The following is a 23,169-nucleotide window of genomic DNA, read 5'->3' as shown; positions in this document are numbered from 1 at the left end:
CATTTTCCTTGCAAATGATGACATTTCCAGCATAATTATACAATAAACAAACATGATAACGTGATGCCAGACAATGTTTTTTTCAGATTAAAAATAATGAGCCAGCCTTTGGAATTGATTTTTCAGATTAAAAAAATAAAGGGGGGTAATAAGGTGTAAACAAATTGGAATTAATTTAAAGAATAATGAAGAAACAAAAATAAAACACCATTCTGATTCAACAAAGGAGCACTCTGATCATAAAAATAGAATCAATTTCTACAATACTGAAAAATCATAGCTTTATGCACATTGTATTCATGTTGCTTTAGGCTGATCTCAGTCAGGTGTCGTGTAGTTTTACAATACAGAGATAGTAAAATGTATATTGTGCAAGGCAGTATTAAACACAAAGCACATTTTATATCATATTTACTACAGCCAAGCCTTCAAAAAGATACCCAACATGAAGGTCAAAAACATTGCGCCGACAATAATAATCTTAAAATGATTAAAATAATATTCTAATAGAACTAAGTTCTGTTTTTATGTGAAGTGTGTGTGTGTTTGTGTGTAGACCAGGTACTTAAGACTTACTTTATCCAGTACGATTATTTCATCAGCATCAACAATGGTGGACAGTCGATGTGCAATGAATACAGAGGTCCGGTGCTTCACTATATCTCGCATTGAGCTTAAAATGTTCTGTGTGAAAAACATAAAAAACAAAGCAATTACAGAGTACTGTACAGAGTTTGTACTACATTCATTGTATTTAGAAACTATATAACCCACAGCTCTGTAAATACCTACAAAACAGAAGCTGCATCGGAGATTGTACTGGTTTTATAACATGGTTACTGGATTTAGGAACACTATTGTCCTGTATAACACTTGATGTGCTCCAGGTTTTTTAAGAAACACAGGGGTTAACATGCAGCAGAGACCTGAAAGAGGGTCACGGCAACCACACGTCTGAATTCCCACGTGAAGCCAGCATCTTAAATTATTAAGCAGAACACTTATGCATTACAATCCAAGCATCCGGCTTTACATCTGACCACAGTTTGTGTACAGTATTTATCAATTACAAGTGTAGATTGTTATTTGCATGTGCAGCACCAAACACATTACTTCATATGCAAAGCTTCCTAAACAAAACAAGAGCCCAAACAGAAAAGAAAAGCCCAGCTCTTGGTTATTGAGATGAGAGCAGATGGTGAAAACCATACAAATTCATGTTTGAATCCCATTCCCAGAACATATCTCCTAACATTATGCATCTGTTTTTAAAGGGGCAGCACTGTCTAAAAACCAACAAAAAAAGCATTACATGCTTATGCATTGAAACCTTTAAAGGTACACTAAGCACCAAAACAACTTTAGTGTTATGAAGCAGTTTTAGTGTATAGATCATGCCCTTGCACTCTTACTGCTCAATTCTCTGCCATTTAGTTGTTAAATCATTGTGTTTATTCAGTCCAAGTAACACAGGCGCCCTGGCTGTGACTCACACAGCCTCCATGTTTAATTTTCAAATCAATCTTACAGGGCATATAATTGTCTCCTTTTTATTTAAATTATTTAAGGATGTTGTTTAACAACATAAATTGTCTGGAGATTGTTATAAGGCATTCGCTATTCTCTGTTCCCTGCAGTCGTAGTACTCACTTTTTAAAAATTAAATCACTGTGTTTATGCAGCCATAGTCACACCTCCCCTAGTTGTGACTCTCACAGGCTCCATGTTTAATTTTCAAACTGAGCTCTCAGCAGGTTTCCATGTTAGAAGAAGTTTTTTTGTCCTGAGTTGTCAATTTAACTTTTATCACGGACAAAAAGCCGCTGTGAGATGAGAAAACACAGTGTTTATACTGCGGAGACATTTTGCTGCATTAAGCTGTAGAGGTTTTGGAGCATAGAGGGTCCCTTTACACTAAAGTTCTTTTGGTGCTTTGAATTCACTTTAAAACTGAAAATATTTTTGCAGATTTTACTCTTTAACATGAGAGGTCTTAAAATTATTTTCTTGAATATGTAACTTTGTTTAAGGCAATAATCCCTTGTGGAATTAATCCCTTATGGTGGGATTTTAAAGTAGATCAACATAAAGATGACATTCCAAGACATTTTGGAGACGGCAAATATAATCCCAATACACCCAATAATCACAATACAAGTGTGGCATTGAGAGCACTCGTACAAGCCCATTCCATGAAGTTCTTCACATGCATCTTAGCATGTGTAGGCCAGTTAAATCCCTGCCATGCTGTCCAAAATCCAACATGACAGCATTCACATTTTAACTTCCGCTGACTGGTCTTTAAAGTAGAAAACAAATGACAATAACATAGGAATACATTATTTAATAATTGAGTGAGATTTTATCGGGACATTTCCGAGTAAGCTCGGACATACAACTATAACATTTTGTCTGTCTTAACAAAACTTTGAAATTCTCCATCTCAACGTGGCTCTGTTCAGATACTGGAAGTGGTTTAATTCTGCATAGGTGCTGTGCCAACACCAATATTTAAGTGGACTGGTAAAGGTATTTAGCACATATGTGCAGGTTAACATGACGATAAACATTGACAAGAAACATTACAGAGTACAGACACTCCCAGGGCCGGTGCAAGGATTTTTGCCGCCCTAGGCAAAAGTAAAGTTTGCCCCCCCCCCCCCCATATGACATCACAATGCTCCATGTTAACTAACGCAATTGCTGCAGTGCCGCCGTGTTTACATTAAAAGGCCTGCAAGGACAGGCTATAGACACCAGAACCACTACATTAAGCTGCAGTGGTTCTGGGGACTAAAGTGTCCCTTTAATGTGAGGTAAATTAGATATTAGTGCCACGAATAATATACTAGATTGCCTACTTACAATCAGATAAGGATGGTGATGGGCTCTAGCTGCAGTCTGGCTCCACTCGTCTGTTGTAGAACAGGCTCTCTGGAGGCTGTTTGTGTTCTGGGAGAACAGAAAGCAGCTCCATTTTTTAAGGCCCTTTACACAGATCAAGGTCTGGGCCCCAGGGTCCACCTTCATGTTCCACCAATTAGTTTGTTCACAGGAGTAAGGGATGTCCCGATATGTGTGTAAGGAATGCATTGTGTGAATCTGTGTTTGTATGTGTAAGGGCTGCAATGTGTGTTTCTGTGTATGTACGGGATGCAGTGTGTGCGTCTGTAAGGGGTGCATTGAGTGTGTGTAAGGGGTGCATTGAGTGTGTGTAAGGAATGCATTGTGTGTTTCTGTGTGTGTAAGGGATGCATTGTGTGTAAGGGTTGAATTGGTTGTGTGTGTAATGCATTGTGTGTTTTTCTGTGTGCAAGGGGTGCATTGTGTGTGTGTGATGGATGTCAATCTCTTCTTCCCCGCTCCCTCCCTCGTCACTCTCTTCTCTCCCCCCCTTGTCACTCTCTTCTCCCCCGTTGTCACTCTCTTCTCCCCTCCCCACTCTCATTCCCCCTCCTAACCCCGTCAATTCCCCTCCTTGTCAATTTATTCCCCCCACCCTCCCTGTCCATTTATTTCTCCCCCCCTCCCTCTCCCTCCATTTATTTCTCCCCCCTCCCTCCCTCTCCATTTATTTCTCCCCCCCTCCCTCCCTCTCCATTTATTTCTCCCCCCCTCCCTCCCTCTCCATTTATTTCTCCCCCCCTCCCTCCCTCTCCATTTATTTCTCCCCCCCTCCCTCCCTCTCCATTTATTTCTCCCCCCCCTCCCTCCCTCTCCATTTATTTCTCCCCCCCCCCCCTCCCTCTCCATTTATTTCTCCCCCCCTCCCTCTCCATTTATTTCTCCCCCCCTCCCTCTCCATTTATTTCTCCCCCCCCTCCCTCCCTCTCCATTTATTTCTCCCCCCCCTCCCTCCCTCTCCATTTATTTCTCCCCCCCCTCCCTCCCTCTCCATTTATTTCTCCCCCCCTCCCTCCCTCTCCATTTATTTCTCCCCCCCTCCCTCCCTCTCCATTTATTTCTCCCCCCCCTCCCTCCCTCTCCATTTATTTCTCCCCCCCCCTCCCTCTCCATTTATTTCTCCCCCCCTCCCTCCCTCTCCATTTATTTCTCCCCCCCCTCCCTCCCTCTCTCCATTTATTTCTCCCCCCTCCCTCCCTCTCTCCATTTATTTCTCCCCCCTCCCTCCCTCTCTCCATTTATTTCTCCCCCCTCCCTCCCTCTCTCCATTTATTTCTCCCCCTCCCTCCCTCTCTCCATTTATTTCTCCCCCTCCCTCCCTCTCCATTTATTTCTCCCCCTCCCTCCCTCTCCATTTATTTCTCCCCCTCCCTCCCTCTCCATTTATTTCTCCCCCCTCCCTCCCTCTCCATTTATTTCTCCCCCCTCCCTCCTTCTCCATTTATTTCTCCCCCCTCCCTCCCTCTCCATTTATTTCTCCCCCCTCCATTTATTTCTCCCCCCCCCTCTCCCTCCATTTATTCCCCCCACCCTCCCCTACCTCTATTGTAGCGTGGCCGAGCTCTGTATCATGGTCCGCGGGTACAGGGAGCTTTTGTTTCCTGTACCCGGCCGGACTAAAAGGAAGTGAACACTCAGTGTTCACTTCCTGTTAGTCCGGCCGGGTACAGGAGACAGATGCTCCCTGTACCGGCGGACTATACAGCGCTCGGCCACGCTTCCCTCCTGTCAGCTCCTCTCCTCATGCTGCGCCCGGGCAGTGCGCCCTCATGGACGCACCAGCCCGGGCAAAGCTGCAGCCGCCTGAGGCGCTCTACAGAGCGCTTGGGCGGCTGCAGCATTAGGGGGGCCGGCGCTCCTGGCGGCTGCCTAGTCCGCCTTACAGGTAGCGCCAGGCCTGGACACTCCTGCTAACCTGTCTAGATGCGGTCTGAAGGTTTTTAACATTTGACTTTCAGCTCTTGTTGGCAGATAATTCTGGGAACTCTAGCTTTCCCTTTTTTAGTCCAACTGCTTAAACTGATGCAAGCAGAAGGAGCAAACCACTTCTCAGAAACCACATAACAGCCTTCTACCTGTGACAAACGCTCCTTCCCACGAATGTTTGCCCCGGACTCTTGGAGGAGTGTGGAAGTCTGCCTCCTGCCCACCAACTATGGTCCAGGTCCGAGAACCCATTTGGGAGTTACCCTTCCCACCCACCATTAGTAGTTTTCCCTGGTTCCCCTGGTTCGGCACTTTTCCTTCATTCGAATGGAACCGAACGCTAGCAACATACATTGTGCATTTTATTAAAAGATGACCACCAGAGTAATTCTTCCCGTAACAGGACAAAAAACAAGATCAACAATTTACCTCTTCAGTGATCGAGTCCAAGGATGAAGTGGCTTCATCGTATAGAATGATAGGTGGGTTCTTCAACATTGCTCGGGCAATAGCCACACGCTGTTTCTCACCACCTAGAAAAAGACAAAAAAAAAAAAAGCCATTTATGGACATTGTTTGTTCATAGGAATAAGAGGTAGAGTCACAGGGTAATAGTTAAGGCAACAAGTGGAGTGTAAAACAGGATATGGAGTATGAAAAGGTTTAGACAAGGTTTGGAAAGCAAAGACAGGTGGGATCAAACAGTAATAGATCAGAAACAATTACCCAATGAGAGGACGAGAGAGCATGTCATAACTGGATTATAAACATGCCAACTGAGTTTTCAGCTCATATTTACGTAATTCATCAGATTGTACATGTCATTATTATAAACATGAAGAAGACCGCTACATTTTTATACTCTGCCTTCTAGATGGCAGCACTGTAATGAGATAATGAAGGGTGTGCTTCATTAAGACAGGTCTAAAGTATTTTATCTCTACTGCCTTTATAATGGCATCTTTCTGTATCCCAGTCAATGGCATATCTGGGTATGTGTCTTTACAAATCAGTCAGATTCAAATATGTCACATCAAATGCATCATGAAGATAGACAAGTATGTAGACTTAGATGAGTCAGTTTTGGGGGAAGGACCAGTCTGTCGAGCTGTGCAGGAGCCATCTTTGTTCGCGCTGCAATTGTGCCCCCCCCCCACTCCTCTGCCCTCCATTGAACCTTGAAACGCAGAGACACCGAGGCTGCTGTCACCTCAGGCATACTTATGCATGGGGCCTGGACGGCCTACAACTTCACTGCTCTGACATGCAGACTACTGCTGTGCTCTTATGGGAGAGGGAGGCGGACCACCATGGAGCTACACTGCTTGTAATATGAGGTGGATTGAGGCACAGTCCCGCTACCCCCCTCCGGCCAGTGGTGGTTAATCTGGACCTTGATCTGGAGCCCTGGCCACAACCTGAGCCATTGCTGCTGTTGTGATGGCCCAGGTTTTGTTGCTCATCTATCCTTGGCGGGGGAGGGTTACTGGCCGGCTCCTGGATACCACAACCTGCCTGCCCTGTGGAAACATGGATGTAGAGGTCCACAGAGCCTGTGAGTCCTGCAGACTATGAATGTGGCCGGCGTTAGGTGAGGCGTTAGGAGATACAAGCTCAACAGAAGCTGCAGGCAGGAGGAGAATGGTCTGCAGTCTCTTGGTGGAAGAGTCCAGTGGACTGCATTTACCTCCGAGTGTCCACTGTATCAAGGATTTTTTTTGGGGGGTGGGTAGGAGAAATGGTGCCGAGCTGTGTTTCAAAAGAAACAAAATGTGGGGGGAGCGGTTTGGGGCAACATGACACTAATACCCCCCCCTCCACCACCACATTTGTTTTTCTTTTGAAACACAGTACATCATGATATTCCAGCCCATACGCCATACTAAGGAACATGCTTCTAACCATCCAAGGGCTCCCATTGTACTCACAGATATTTAAAATTGTATTTCCTACAGCGTATTATACTTTTCCAGGGTTCACAATGTTCTTATGTTAGTTACCTGTTATACATCTGGCGTCTAGCTCAATGTTAATGCCCATATTTGACACACGTCTGCGTATGCCTACATAAAACTGTGTTGCCACCTTGTTTCCTAGGCCTCAGTAGGCTCTGCTTTAATTTTGCTGTATTACACTGTAATACCAATTACTGTATTATTGTCCTCATTGAAGTGACTCATATCTGCTCTTTCAATCATTTTGGTTAGTTATATTTGTTTGACAAAACTTATTCAAAGTAGAAACAACCTATAGCATATTACTGATCCACATGTTCGCCTTCGCTTACATAATGCTGTGTTACCTGTTTGTTCTTTAGCCATAAACAGGCTGTACTTTCTTTGTGCTAAATTGCGCATATATTCTATGCTAAAGAATGTTTTCTTTTCTCGCTCGGTTTATCCTTTAGCATTTTTCAGACTGCACTTTTCTTTTATTACATTGTGAATTACGCATTCAATCAAGGCTCAAGTATGGTATCTTTTTTTCACCTACCTAGACTATTTTAACATACTGTAAAGTGCTATACTTTCAATTTATGCATATGTTCAATACTACTATATATGTTTTATCGCATACAAAGGCTTTGTTTTCATATGCTGTAAAGTGTTATCCCTTTACTAAACTTTGAATGATAAAACAGCAAAACAGATTATACAGTTTTCCAACATGTCTATCAGTTTCAAGTATCTCTCATCTCTTAAAAATGTACACACAGATTGTTATTGGAAATCTTCCTATTCTGTCCTTAACACACCCTTGTGTTAATCTAGACCTTGAGCTTGTGGTAACCATGGGTGATAATCTGGTCAAATAGAAGTTCAAATTCTGGAAAAACAGCCTAATTTTCGATTCGTGAAAAGCCAAATGGTTTCAAACAGCCAAACTCTAAAAACCACACAGCATTCGGCTGCTGTCTGGTTACCTTTTGTTGTTTAGTGAACAGATTCCAGTGACGTCCCAAATTTCCTTTTTTTTATGCCCAAATGATTATATAAATTTTGCATAGATATGCTTGCAAAACATATTGATAGTGTAAATGAGAGCCCAGAGTATCTCAAACCTGGTCTGCAAAATAGATTGCTACATTTTATTTCTTCAACTTTTGCTGAGCATGCTCTATATAATTAGTAAATCAACAAATATAGAACATCTGGCATCTGCAAACGTGTCGTTGCCTTACTGGTGCCACTGAGTCAAGCTACGGTGTATGGTATGACCAACAGACTTTGCCATTTAGTTAGACCTTCCATTAAGATGCAACAGAAGTCTAAAACTAGATATTGTGTTTGTATTCCACTATTTTGTCACTACCGTCTCTGCATAGCTAATTCAGAAATGTTCTTTTGCCATTACCTGATAACTTCAGTCCTCGTTCGCCTACTTGTGTGTTGTAACCATGAGGCATACGGAGTATGGCATCGTGCAGTCCTGCTAGCTTTGCAACATGGTATACTTCCTCGGGGGTAGCGTTGATATTCCCATAATGCAAATTATAGTATATTGTGTTATGGAAAAGAACAGCATCCTGAAGGAAGAAAAACACAAGACAACTTATATTAAGCGGTACATGAACAACATTAAATGTACATTTAAAAAGCTAATAGAATGACCGCCATGCACTGCTACTGCATATAGCACTAAACCAGGACTGCGCACTGGAAGACTGAGTGAAATGGTAAATGAAGACGTTAATAATACAATATTGCATTTTCTTTGTGGAAAAACATCAGTGAAACATTTAAGACAAAATTAATTTAAAATTAATTTAGTATCTTCCTGACAATTTCAATATGACTGACTAAAGGTCAAAAATGTAAATAAAGAACATGTGTAAAATTATTCTGTAAACGGAGTGTGGCTTGACTAATGAAAAAGATGGCTGTCTAAATCTATGCTCCTCAAACCTCTGCTTTCAAATCATGCTAGAACCTTATCAATCTTAAAAAAAAAAAAAAGGAAAAAACAAACTTGCTATACCTGAAAAGGAGTCTTTATACACTTAGCTGGTCACCCTGATGGCCTGACAGTCATCTAAATATTTAGGTGCATTGATGGCCTCCCAACCTTCCTCACTGGGATCAGATCAGCAGATCAAGTGAGATTTACCTGAACCTGTCCCTCCAGGGAACGGCCATCTTTCTCCTGCTGGTCCTCTTCAGCACTTGGCACTTTACCGAGTGTAACGCATTGAGGTCAATGTAGGATACCGCAAGACCGTGGTATCTCTGCCCAGTGGCTAGAAGCGCAAGACAGAGAAATAAACAGAGACAAAGTGGTGCCTACTTTGTCTCTATATAGCTCTTGACTGGGTTGGAATTTCAGTTCAATTCCAGCACAGTCTAAATGTGTATTTTATAAAGATTCAATCTTTATGAAATACAAAATATTTTTTGATGGGGAAGGGGGTTAAAATGTAAATTTATTGAGTTATCCTCCTGTGTTTCACAATCTAGCCCACAGTAGAAGTCCACTTACTATACAAATACACTGGAGAAATTGTCAGGTTTTGACAGGCAACTCATTAAAGGGACACTTTAGTCACTATAACCATTTCATGTCTTTGAATTGTGCCCTGGCACTGTCCCTCCATTCAGTATTGCATCAGGTTCGTGCAGTATGAAAACAAAATAAGAGTCCCTGGCCACCCACAGTCCAGCCCCTTCTGTATGTGTAGCTAAGGCAGAGATTACACACTTCCTTGTTGTCATACCCATTCATACCGTCAGTTAGAGCTCTGACAGGCTAAAAGTGGTCAGCTGACACTCTCAGCCAATCACAAATGCCCATTTTGCTGCTCAGGCCAATACTTCCTTATTAGCCAAATCAGCACAGAGGGGATGGACTGCCGGGGACTCTTGTTTAGCATTAAAACATTAAAAACTGTTTAATGCTGAAAGAAATGATAGTAAAAGGGAACTCCAGACACTATAACAAGTTTAATGAGATGAAGCAGATACAGTGCATACGGTGTCCCTTTAAGCAGCCCAACTTTAGATTATACAACCCATGCTACATTATTGGACTCAGGAGGGATCCTGCACCAGGTACCAGCACAGTATAGCTGCTAATAATAGGGCTTTGGTATTCTGATCCAGAGTTGTCCAACTACAAGGCTTGCTACTTCTTATTGTCTGTTGATTCTGTAATGTTTATTTTTGTGCTCATTTTTGCTTTCCTTGTATATGTATGCAGAGTTTTACATAATTAGTACCTCTATTTTGATTTATCCTAACAATGTGTTTGTGTGTGTATATATATATATATATATATATATATATAATCCATTGGTGCCCTGCACACACACTTTCAAGTATATTTATTGATATAATGCCGGGTGCATCAAAGCCATAGCCAAAGATAATAATAGAATATACAAAAGGAAGGCTTGCACTCACGGTCTGTATAATGAAATATCTTCTTTATTCCAAAATTTTAAAACATGATATAAGTCATCGACGTTTCAGCCATCTATTGTGGCTTTCATCAGGATCAGTTTAGCACAAAATACATATGTTAATCATGGCGTTTATATAACCAAACAAACTGATAATTAAATCATTGAAAACACTCATCACCTGAAGCATTCCACACCTGGCGTCTCACTAACTAAAATGCGCATATGTGGATATACCAAAATCGGAAGTAGCGATCTCGCGTCACCATCCATTGCCAGGGTTACCCGAAATGATTACAAGCTCCCCAGCAACGAGGTGACGCTCCTGAGCACCCGGGTGAATGCCAGATGATCAAACAAATTAAAACATGATAAAACAACCTCATAGTATGTGTCCTCAGTCCACAAAAGTAACAGCATGTCTACAGTAAGGATCTTAATACCATATTCACAGTACTGTCATACAATCAAAAATATCTATTATAAACAGCTATATACCATAGACCATAGACCATACTGCTATATATCTAAAGTATTAGGATGTGAATAAGAATATATCCTAACATACATATATATCAATCCTGCAGGGGGCAACATTGATACAAAATGCTTCTTAAAGATACAGTACAATATACTCCCATAATGAGTAAAAAAGTGCCATGCAGTGTAGAAAATCAATTCCCTGCTGTGAAGTGCGTATATATAAGCACTAAATGCTAAAATGCAACAAATATATGAAAAAATAATAATTTGTATTTATATAATATAAGTGTAATTAGATTGGATTAGCCTTTTAGTCCAGTAGACAAAATGCCAAAATACCAGAGTATTGCAGTATGTAATGATACATTTTTTTATTGGACTGACATAATATTTCAAAGACAAGCTTTCCAGAGTTTTCCTCTCTTCTTCAGGTCTGAAGCAATACTAATCAACCTGATATTAGAGAAGGGTAGAGGGGGTGAGTGTAGTGTAGTGTAATAATTGGATCAATTTAAATACATACATATATGCAACTATTTACCTGCATGCCCTGCTCTGCTGTTTTCTTGTTTTTTGTGTGTGTTTTTTTCTTTTTCTTTTCAACTAGCTTAATGACTCTCCACTGTTTATTAACTTTTTCTGGCTATTCTCAGCCAGCCGGTACCTTTCACTTTCAGGCACATCTTCTGCTATTTATGACACCCCACTTACCACCCCCTCCCTCCCTTTCTCTAACATCAGTTGTTTTTTTATAAATTCTTTATTTTTGATTTTCAGACGTAGGTTGGTGGGTGTGAGGGTTACAGAATCAAAAGGGGGAGGGAAAGTACAAAGTAGGGTAAATATCAGTAGTTTCAATGGTATCATCTTGTAACATACATCTGTTTCCAGGCCCGGTTTGTCTAGTGTGCACTGAGGCTGGCTGCTCCACCTCTTCCCGTGTTCTGTAACATCAGTTGTTTTAAGTGTTAATTTAAACCCCATCAGATTGATAAGTATTGCTTCAGACCTTACGAAGAGAGGAAAATGCTTGAAAGTTTGTCTTTGAAATATTATGTTAGCCCAATAAAAAAAGGTATCATTACATACTGCAATACTCTGGTATTATGCTAGCAGAATGCTTGGTTGTATAGGAAGAGGTATTAGCAGTAGAAAGAGGAAAGTGCTCATGCCATTGTACAGAACACTGGTGAGACCTCACTTGGAGTATTGTACGCAGTACTGGAGACCGTATCTTCAGAAGGATATTGATACCTTAGAGAGAGTTCAGAGAAGGGCTACTAAACTGGTTCATGGATTGCAGAATAAAACTTACCAGGAAAGGTTAAAGGATCTTAACATGTATAGCTTGGAGGAAAGACGAGACAGGGGGGATATGATAGAAACATTTAAATACATAAAGGGAATCAACACAGTAAAGGAGGAGACTATATTTAAAAGAAGAAAAACTACCACAACAAGAGGACATAGTCTTAAATTAGAGGGCCAAAGGTTTAAAAATAAAATCAGGAAGTATTACTTTACTGAGAGGGTAGTGGATGAATGGAATAGCCTTCCAGCTGAAGTGGTAGAGGTTAACACAGTAAAGGAGTTTAAGCATGCGTGGGATAGGCATAAGGCTATCCTAACTATAAGATAAGGCCGTGGACTAATGAAAGTATTAAGAAAATTGGGCAGACTAGATGGGCCGCATGGTTCTTATCTGCCGTCACATTCTATGTGTATATATATATATATATATATATATATATATATATATATATATAGACGGTTAATACAATGTTAAACAAAAATCTGCACACCAGTCAAGCCATAAGACTTGCTTTTCCCACAGAAATCACAAATGTGCAGTGATGTTACTACCGCAATTATGGCTTGACTGGTGTGCATATTTTTGTTTAACATTGTATTAACCATTCACAGACTTCATGAGGAAGGGGTTTTCAATCACTTTTCCCCCCCACCATAACCTTTTTGGTTTATATACCTAGCCAAAGTCAAGGGGTGCTTATGAAGATTTGCTAGTGCATCCATTTTATTATCCTAATACTGATCCTCCTCTTTCGCTCTCCCTTCAAGTTAGTGGTATCTACATAAGTCCATTCTTGCAAGCGCTCTGTCTTGGCGTCATACTTAATTCTGGCCTCACCTTTGAGCCTCACATCCAGTATGTTGCCAAATCCTGTAGATTCCATCTTAAAAACATAGCCCGCATCCGCCACTTTCTTACACAAGATGCTACCAAGGAGCTTGTCCATGCTCTAGTAATCTCCCGCATGGATTATTGTAACCCTCTCCTAAGTGGTCTTCCCAAAAGCCGTATTGCCACGCTTTAGTCTGTAATGAATGCTGCCGCCAGACTGATTTTCCTCTCTAGTCGGTTCTCTCACACCTCACCCCTCTGCCAGTCCTTACATTGGCTTTCTGTATCCTATAGGAGTCAAAGCCATTCAAAGTACTAATTCACACCTTTAAAGCACTGAACAATTCTAGCTCCTCTTATATCTCTTCACAGATCCATAGGTATGTCCCGTCTCTGTCTCTCCGCTCTGCCCGTGACCTTCTCCTGTCCGCTGCTCGCACCCGTACTGCCAACTCACGCTTGCAGGACTTCTCGCGGATAGCTCCCTTCCTATGGAATAGCCTGCCTACCGCCATCAGACTCTCCCCTAGTCTTCAATCATTTAAGAAGTGCCTTAAAACCCATCTCTTTAGGAAAGCTTATGGCCTCCATGAGTAACATCTACCCCTTTCATACCCGTCTCTTGCTCTCTCCTAAAGGGCAGCACTTTACTCTCTCCTCCAGCTCTGCTTCACTCCCACCTTATTTGATTGCTATTTATTGTGCTAATGTGTTTTATACCCCACCTCCTATAGACTGTAAGCTTGTTTGAGCAGGGTCCTCTTCATCCTATCGTTCCTGTAAGTTTTCTTATAATTGTCCTATTTATAGTTAAATCCCCCCTCTCATAATATTATAAAGCGCTAAAGAATCTGTTGGCACTATATAAATGGCGATAATAATTTGAAAGTTGAATCAGAAAAGTTCTCCCACTTAATTCTGTTTTCAGTTCACCTATATTGACATTTAAATTCTTACTTTACTAAATAACCTTGTTAGTGTTGACATGAGCCCTTGTTTAGGTGCATGAGGACTTCATGCCTGTTGTGCTCACAAAACACCAACGCCTTGATATGACCCCAGTTGATTCCCATAAGTGATTAAAAATTGATAACATGACCTTACATCAATCAGTGACAAAGTACCTGAGGAACAACTCCAATTTGTTTTCTCAAACTCTCCAGGCTGACATTCTGAATGTTCTGTCCAGCCACATATACGTTTCCTTTCTGAGGCTCAAAAAAGCGGAAAAGCAGTCGGACCAAGGTGCTTTTACTTGGAGAGAAAAACAAAAAAATAGAGTAACAAAGGAATATTGACTAACAAGTTTCTAGTGAGTAGTTCATTAAAGTTTGGCGATATACAGAAGAGAAGCATCACTCACTTAAAAGAAGAGGAAGGTCCAAACTTAGTACTAAAGGGTTACTACAAGCAGATCCCTGTTAATGAGAAATCATTTCGCAACCGTTTGCCCTCTTGCCTGGGTCTGCTTAGGATGCAGAAGCCAATACAGTTGCCATTCATTGGCTGAGAGCATTGGACAAATAAAATTAGCTGACAATGCACCAATGACACTGCTGTAGGTGGCGTTACACCTCTTGCAGCTGCACATGCAGACTTCAAAACATCAAAGTGGACATGGTGCTTGGCGTAACCTTTGTACTAAATACTACATTAAGAGAGGTCAACAAGTACAAGCGACTTCACTGCTTTCTAGTCAACTGCATTTTACACATATTTGGAATAAAAAAAAAAAAAATTCAAGTCAGTTCAAATCAAATCAGAAAGTTCAATGTTTAAATATGAATATGTTTTTGCAGCATTACAGTGCTTTTAGCAGTTGTTTATATACGATAGATTGTTCCTTTAAAAATTCCCTTTAATCAGGACCCGCACTGCCTGCATAAATACAAACTTCTGGAATAAAAGGGAATCATGACATGTCACATATGTCCTTAAGGGGTTAAGCCCACTCTTGAAAAAAAGAAAAAAAAAACCCACCAACAACTAAGTTTCTTAGTCACATAAACATACTTTCTTTTGTATTTTGCTGGAAGAGGAATGCGGTGCGCTCTCTCAAATATTTCTGTAGCCAAATGTGGTTTTGTGCAGAACTGTGCACCTTGTTACTAAGGCTTTATATGGCACCTGTTTCACAGTGATGGATTACAAAGAGTGGCGATATTAAAGACCTCAGTCTTTGTATTTGTAATCCATCACTGTGAGACAGGTGCCATATTAATATTTCTAAATTCTAAGCATGTCCTCACCCTGATCCACTTCCTCCAACAATTGCTATTTTTTTCCCAGCAGGCACCTCGAAAGACACCCCATCAAGGACTTGCTGTCCTTCCAAGTATCCAAAACAGACATCTTCAAATCTGATGGTAGCAGTCTGTGGGGTGATCAGCAGCGAAGGTGCCAAGTCTTTGTTCTAAAGAGAAAAGAGATGACAAAAGCAACATTACAGTAATGTAAAAGCTCTCGACTAATTATACACAATCAGAACATAAATAACAATCCCCCAAAATACTAAAAACAATTGAGCAAATGTGTATTTATTAAATGGCAAACACTGTAACACCACAAAACAAAAAAGTGATCATCATAACCAGGTGACCAACACTAAAAAGTACAGAAGTCTCATATCAGAATGTTAGAAAAAGATGCCACTACGTGCTTTTAGAAAAGCAAATATGGATTAGTCTACAGAAGCCACTGGTTAACTCCCGAGACCAACTTTAAACGCATATTTAAGCATCTTGCCTCATAGATAGGGGTAGAATAGGTTAAGTAATAGCCAGAAAAAAAGTAAAGGGAAAAATAAATGCTACACACATAAAATCACACAGTTTTTCCTTTAATAAATAAAGCCACTCACTTTTATCTTCGTATCAACACTCAGAAGAGTGAACAGGGTGTTCATGTCAATGAGCGCTTGCCGTGTCTCTCTGTACACAGTTCCCAAGAAATTTAAGGGTAGTGACAGTTGGAATAGGAGCCCGTTGACCATGACGAGGTCTCCAATAGTCAAATTACCTGGATTGAGAGAAAAGATTTCACATTATAAAATCATACAGACATGTCACTAACTCCAGCATCCATCTGCCTCTAGAGCGTCTATTCACTAAACTACCGGGTTGCTAAAAGTCAGTTTTAGTTTGAGTTTTTTTTTGCAGCAGCAGCAGCAATTAATTACTTTCACCTTTAGCTTGAAGAATCTTTAGTAGACTGGATTCTGCAAAATTCCATGTAAAACCTACATGACCTGCTGTTTGAAGCCTTAAACATAGAGTAGCGTTAAAAGAATTGATATAAAATAAGTCCACGGGGGGGGGGGGGGGGGGGGGGGGGGAGTGGTTTCAACGCTAAAGAGAGAAGACGCATTTTGGCTAAGCTCCTGCTGCCGGCATACTAAACGGCAGATTTCGGGGCTCCTACCTACCCTTACCCCGCCCGAGATCGGGTTCAACAACTCACCTCACAATGGGGAGGAAAGCAAAGAAGCTCAAAACCCTTACCAGGAACGGCTCCCGCGATATCGCCGACCTCCTACAGCCGCGGCCTAGGCCCAAAATGGCGCCGCAAATTGATGCATACTACACATCCTCTGAGGATGAAATTCTGGATGCACCGGATTAAATCCCCTGCTCGGAGAGCATAATCAGCCCACAAGGAGGGGAAGACCTGACAGCCCCAGCTACTAAAGGGGATATTAAGGGTCTGATGTCGAATATAAGAGCCTTTTTCAATGCAGACTTGAACGTAATACGAGAGGATATAACAGTGGTGACTGCCAGAATACAGGCCAACGAGGGCACCACCTCCCTAGCCCAAAAGCAAGCAAGCACCAACGAGCTACTGCTACAGCTCCAAGCATCACACAAAAATATGCAGATCAGACTGGATGCCCAGGACGACGCGAGGAGACGCAATAACATTAAAATAAGGGGCATAGCCGAATCAATTACAGAACAGAAGCTGTTCCATTTCTTACGCCGGCTATGGACTACCCTACTGCCACAGCGCTCTGCAAAGAGCATACAGATAGACGGCTATTAAAGACTTACCAAATCAAACAGGGCCCCGGCCGGAGTGCCCCGAGACGTCCTGATACGTTTCCCACTGCTTCGCGACAAGCTGGCCCTGCAGGGCATTATAAAATCCAGAACACCCCTCAAGTTCGAGGAGATGCAACTCCAATTCTTGCAGGACTTATGCCGCTCCACCCTGGAATGGAGACGATCCTTTCAACAGGTGACAAAGATCCTGCGCTCTGCAAACATCAGCTACAAATGGGGGCCCTCTCGCGCCCTAATTGTCCATAAGGATGGGAACACGCATCAGCTTCCCACCGCAGAAGACTCCGCGGCATTCCTTCAGGGACTGGGCCTTACCATGGCATCTGACAGCACGACTCGTCCGGGTCACAGCTGGGACGTGCACAGGATCGTCCCTTTTACCCCACGCTCTGCAGCTGATACCGGCTGACACTGAAGATGAGCCAGCAGTCAAAAGAAAAGGGACTGACCCCTACACCAGTCCCACATGCTTATTCACCATTTCTGTTTAACTGTTTTAGTGTCTGTTAATATCCAGAGCTCTGCTCAACATTGTTAGAGTCCCCGGGGCATAGTTAACACGGATGACCCCATGTGCTAGTACACCTCATACGACATGTCCCAATAGGAGGGCACAGAAACCGGAGATCTCCCTCCCCCCCCCCCCCCCCCCCAACACTCTGGGGTAATTGAGTGTAAATTAATAAACGACACACCCGACTGACCACCGTAGTACCTATGAGTTCGGCAGGGCTACAGCTTCCTTATATAAGACCCTTAGGAGGGCTGGGTCCCTCTCTCAGTTCCACGGTCCCAACCAACTTAAAACGCCCTACATTACTCATCACGACGTACAACTATAAGAAACTCACTTACATCTTACTAGTGTATCATGACACTGCCAGTATACTAGAACCTGACGCCCATATCAAGGGTATAACCTTGTGTACCCGCAGAGTGCTTACTGACCTCTAATCAAAAAAATAAAAACTGTGCATTATTGATTTATACTGTACCAATTAGGGGTGCACCGAAATTCCGGCGGCCGAAAATTGACCTATTCCATTTCGGCCGATATTGGTACATATCGGCAGAAAATATGGTGGTTGGGATTTGTCACCCGCCAAGTAGCTCACCATCCGCGCTGTGAGACACTGCCGCCGCGCAACCTTCAAACCGGAAGTGCCGTGAGAGAAGTGGGGCTGTAAAACTACACTGCTGTAAGATCGCCTGCGGTAAGTAATTATATTTATTAATACAATTAATTACATAGATTCAGTAAGATTCCCCAATCCTGTGTGAAGCCATCCACTTAGATCCACTTAAAATGATGATTGCCCTGATGTACAGGAGGCTAATTGTGCCTCCAGGAAGATGAAGTGTATTGCTGACTGTACTGTAACAATTTTTCGCGCCCATCCGACATTTTGTTGTTTCTAAAAATAGTGCCATGAGTCTGACTAGCACTCAGACTAAAATGTAAATAAAATAATTAATAAAGTATTATATTATATAATGAATTATATGTAGCCTGGTGACACCAGGGTGATTCCTACCTAGAGCATTTTGATAATGAAATACTTTCCTGCTGCAAACATATCCACATCCATTTATTAATTATATTCTGCACGTGCCAATCTGCCCAAAGTGCTTTCTTCAAGTCCCTAGTCCACATTTCTAAATCATTATTATTAAATAATAAATATTATTATTAATTAATATATTATGACTATTTTAAAAGTATTTGGGCAAAAAGGCAGTTTCGGTTTCGGTTTTCGGTCAAGTGCATCCTGAATTTTCGGTTTCGGCCCTGAATTTTCATTTCGGTGCACCCCTAGTACCAATATTATTGAAATGTGGCATACGAAAGCTGTTGTGGCGCAGTATGCATGCTTGTTAACTCCTTGCACAAAAAAATAAAGAATTTTAAAAAAATAAGTCCACAGAACATTCTGTATTCACCTAAGTACTGTGACTACAGTGCTATCCCAACGTCTAGTGAAAATACTTCTTTGCTGGGCCCATGTCTCAATTTTGGGCAAAACAGCACCCCAACTTGATCTTTTTCAAACAAAGAGCCTTAGCATTTCAACAATTTCAAAGCAGCCAGTTTACCATCAATCCAAGCCACGGTTTGCAATAATTTATTGACTTCCATACATCAGACAGGGGCGATCCTGCCATTGTAGGAAACCACAATTAAGATGATGGGCATTCCCAAGTACAACAGTGCCTACAGATACTAGTGTTTCATGTTTTGCAGTAGATGCAGTGTCAATGCTCCGGTATATTAACGTTTCCAAAGAGTACTAAACCGCTACAATATTTGGTATAGATATACACAAAAGTCAACTAGTTAATAACGTCTTATTTCAGAGAGGGATTTTTTACACTGTCCCTTATTGACAAAGCCCTATTTAATAAGATTTACAAGAGAAAAAAATTATATTGAAAGTATTTACCAGCTTTTCTGTATAGGTCTTGTGTGCAGAAGACATTGTACGTCCTACAAGGTGGCATTTTGTTTAGTTATTTTGCTCATCTTCATCCCAACTGTCAACTCAAAGGTATGCCCTATGCCTCTCTAATTCCTCTACTAAGTAGAATGCTTTTAAACCTTATTTCATTATTATATCATATTCTGCTCCAAGGACAGTTTAAAAGAAACCACTCAACACTCAGGGTTCAGAAGCAGATTTGATCATTTTGTGAACATAGAATTGCCCTTCTATATTAATTACTCAATAATAATAGATATCAGGGTATTTGCATACAGCTGTCTTGACCTCACCTGCTACAATCCCTTGGCTTGCGAGAATCATGATGGATGTAAGACCTATACTGAATATTACACTTTGCCCAAAGTTCAACAATGCTAGAGTTGAGGTAGTCTTTAGTGAAGAATTTTCATAAGTCTTCAAAAACCCATCATACTTTTCAGCTTCATACTTTTCATTATTAAAATACTGCAAAGGGGAAAGCAAAAATGAATATCACAATAAGGATAAAGATACATTGAGAAAAACATTCATTAAAGACTATTACAGAGCTGTGGAATATGTTGGAGCTTAGTAGTATACGTAGATCACACTAACTTAAATAGCTTGTATTTGTGTAGATCCTGCACATTAAGTACACAGTAGTTTGAACACTGATTTCACTAATTACTGTAAAAGCAATGGGTTTGTTTGAGGATGTTGTGGAAATCCAACTGTGACCATCTAAGGTCCATCATAGACTCATACTCTGCACATCATGTAATAGTAATTTCTGCTTGAAAGAATAGAACTATAACAAGTGGGAATTTTTATTATCTTTTCTTTATTTATTTTTTTTACAGAAAAACACTAGTGATACAAACTGCAAACCCATGTGTTTTTCCGGTTTGTGCCAAGATGGAGGGATGAGTTCAGTATGTTCATGCTCTAGCACTGAAGTGTAAACAAAATCTATAAATTACATTTGTATAGGGATTTATTTTAAACTCTTAGGAAGTTAGGATGTGTGGCGGAACCAACCTCGCCACTGGAGGAGACTGGTTGCCCACCTCTTTCCGCTGGACTATGGCCCTGCATTAAAAACCTTTTATTTTCCCTATGTGAGCAGTCAGGGCCGGCCTTAGGCATTTGGGCGCCCTGTGCAAAAAATCTTCACAGCGCCCCCCCCCCCCCACTCCTTACCCCTTCCCACACACCCTGTCACACACACACACACAGGCAGGCAGACAGCCATACACACACACAAACACACTCAGGCAGTCATATACAGACAACCACACACAAACACACACAGACATAGAATGTGACGGCAGATAAGAACCATTCGGCCCATCTAGTCTGCCCAGACAGTCACACATAGGCAGTCACACACAAACACACACACACACAGGCAGACAGCCACACACACAGCCACACACAAACACACAGGCAGACAGCCAAACACACAGAGGCAAACAGCCACACACACACACACACACACACACAGTCAAACACACACAGACAAACAGTCAAACACACACAGACAAACAGTCAAACACACACAGACAAACAGTCAAACACACACTGTCAGACAGCCACACACAGACAGACACACACACACACACACTGGCAGACAGTCACACACACACTGGCAGACAGTCACACACACACACTGGCAGACATGCACACACACACACTGGCAGACATGCACACACACACACGCGCAGACAGTCTCACACACACACACACAAACATAGGCAAATAGTCACACACACACAGGCAGACAGCCACACACACACAGTCAGACACACACACTCACTAACAGACAAACACACTCACAGACACACACTAACATACACAGACACACACTAACATACACAGACACACACTAACATACACACACATACACTAACATACACCGACACACACTAACATACACACACACACACTAACATACACACACACTAACAGACACACACACTAACAGACACACACACTCACCCACATTAACACATTTTTTTTAAATTTATTTAGACACCCCCCCAGCCTCCTTACCTTTGGGAATGCTGGGGGGGGGTCTCTTCCTCCCTGGTGGTCCAGTGGCTGCTGGGCGGTCGGGCGGCGCTGGCAGGCGGCCGGCGAGGGAGCACTTCCTCTGAGCTGTTTGCTCAGCTCCCTCGCGTGCCTCAGAGTGAGGCTGGGAGCCGGAATATGACGTCATATTCTGGCTCCGCCTCCCAGCCTCACTGTGCGGCGCGCGAGGGAGCTGAGCAAACAGCTCAGAGGAAGTGCTCCCTCGCCGGCCGCCCGCCAGCGCCGCCCGACCGCCCAGCAGCAGCCCAGCAGGTCTGTTAGCCGCAAGGCTAACAAGACATTTGCCTTGGGCATTTGGGGGCGGCTTTTTTTGCCGCCCCCTGGAAAGTGCCGCCCAAGGCAAATGCCTTGTTAGCATTGCGGCTAACAGACATGCCGTGTGAGCTATGCAGCCGCAGGGCGCCCCCTGCTCCATGGCGCCCTGTGCGGCCGCACAGCTCGCACACCCCTAAGGCCGGCCCTGTGAGCAGTGTTACCCCAGATAGCTAAGCCATGGAGCCCATTTGTATACCGAAAGACTATGGGAAAGACTTTGGCTCGATGGCGATTGAACTGTATGGATGTGATCTGAGCACCATCCGGTAATAATGTGCGCTCAGATCTAAGCTATCTGGGGATATGTAGAATGTGTATGTTCTATGTGATAAATGTAACAGTATGTATTTTTATGTCTTTTATTGTCCTTTGTCTGCCATGTGGTTAAAGGAACACTATAGTTACCTAAATAACTTTAGCTTAATGAAGCAGTTTTAGTGTATAGATCATGCCTCTCAGGTTTCATTGCTCAACTCACTGTCATTTAGGAGTTAAATCACTTTGTCTCTGTTTATGCAGCCCTAGCCACACCTCCCCTGGCTATGATTGACAAAGCCTGCATGAAATAAGCTGGTTTCACTTTCAATCAGATGTAATTTACCTTAAACAATTTTATATCTCTTTCTCTGTAAATTGAACTATAATCACATACAGGAGGCTCTCACAGGGTCTATCAAGCTATTAACATAGCAGGGGATAAGAAAAATCTAAATTAAACAGAACTTGCAATAAAGAAAGCCTAAATAGGGCTCTCTTTATAGGAAGTGTTTATGGAAGGCTGTGCAAGTCACATGCAGGGAGGTGTGACTAGGGTTCATAAACAAAGGGATTTAACTCCTAAATGGAAGAGGATTGAGCAGTGAGGCTGCAGGGGCATGTTCTATACACCAAAACTGCTTCATTAAGCTAAAGTTGTTCAGGTGACTATAGTGTCCCTTTAATGGAGTTTTGCCTCTGTCCTTGGAGATAATTGGATTACTTCCCAATTATCTCCAGGACAGAGAGGAGGGATTGCAATGCATTGTGGGAGTGTTTTAACCCGGTGTGTCTATGATTGGTCACTGTCCAATATATGTCCCAGTCTTCCATCTGGTCCCCTCTAGGGGAGTGTCCACCAGGTGGGAGACCTGCATAAAAGCCAGGCAGGTAGCCCCAGTAAATCAGTTCTGCTTGACCCTCAAACGAAGTGTCGCCTCGTTCTTGGGGGGAATTGGATTGTATGCCGTTACAGACCGATTGCTAGGAGTGTAAACTGTTCGGATGGTTTTTCCTATTCGGCTGTTTACAGCATTCATATGTTTAACAGCATTCGTGTGTTCGGGAGTTGGTGAATTCGTGTGTTTCCGGTTCGGGAGTCGGTGAATTTGTATGTTTCCTGTTCGGGAGTCGGTG

At 42.2% G+C, this 23,169-nt stretch overlaps 1 protein-coding gene across 1 annotated transcript in view; it reads right to left on the bottom strand.

Annotated features, from left to right (window-relative positions):
* Positions 1 to 23,169, bottom strand: part of ABCB7 (ATP binding cassette subfamily B member 7) — a 117,087-nt gene that overhangs the window by 3,274 nt on the left and 90,644 nt on the right. Inside the window, exons 9-15 of the mRNA XM_063432065.1 lie at positions 19,683 to 19,857; positions 15,712 to 15,869; positions 15,101 to 15,264; positions 13,976 to 14,105; positions 8,185 to 8,356; positions 5,260 to 5,363; positions 577 to 684 (exon numbers count right to left, since the gene is read on the bottom strand). Of these exons, the coding sequence (XP_063288135.1) occupies positions 577 to 684; positions 5,260 to 5,363; positions 8,185 to 8,356; positions 13,976 to 14,105; positions 15,101 to 15,264; positions 15,712 to 15,869; positions 19,683 to 19,857 (1,011 nt within the window). The remainder of the gene's footprint in view (positions 1 to 576; positions 685 to 5,259; positions 5,364 to 8,184; positions 8,357 to 13,975; positions 14,106 to 15,100; positions 15,265 to 15,711; positions 15,870 to 19,682; positions 19,858 to 23,169) is intronic.

This window comes from Pelobates fuscus, chromosome 9 (genome assembly GCF_036172605.1).
Source record: "Pelobates fuscus isolate aPelFus1 chromosome 9, aPelFus1.pri, whole genome shotgun sequence".
Classification (NCBI taxonomy): domain Eukaryota; kingdom Metazoa; phylum Chordata; class Amphibia; order Anura; family Pelobatidae; genus Pelobates; species Pelobates fuscus.
The sequence above is the reverse complement of the archived record's forward strand: the minus strand, read 5'-3'. Positions and strand labels throughout refer to the sequence as shown.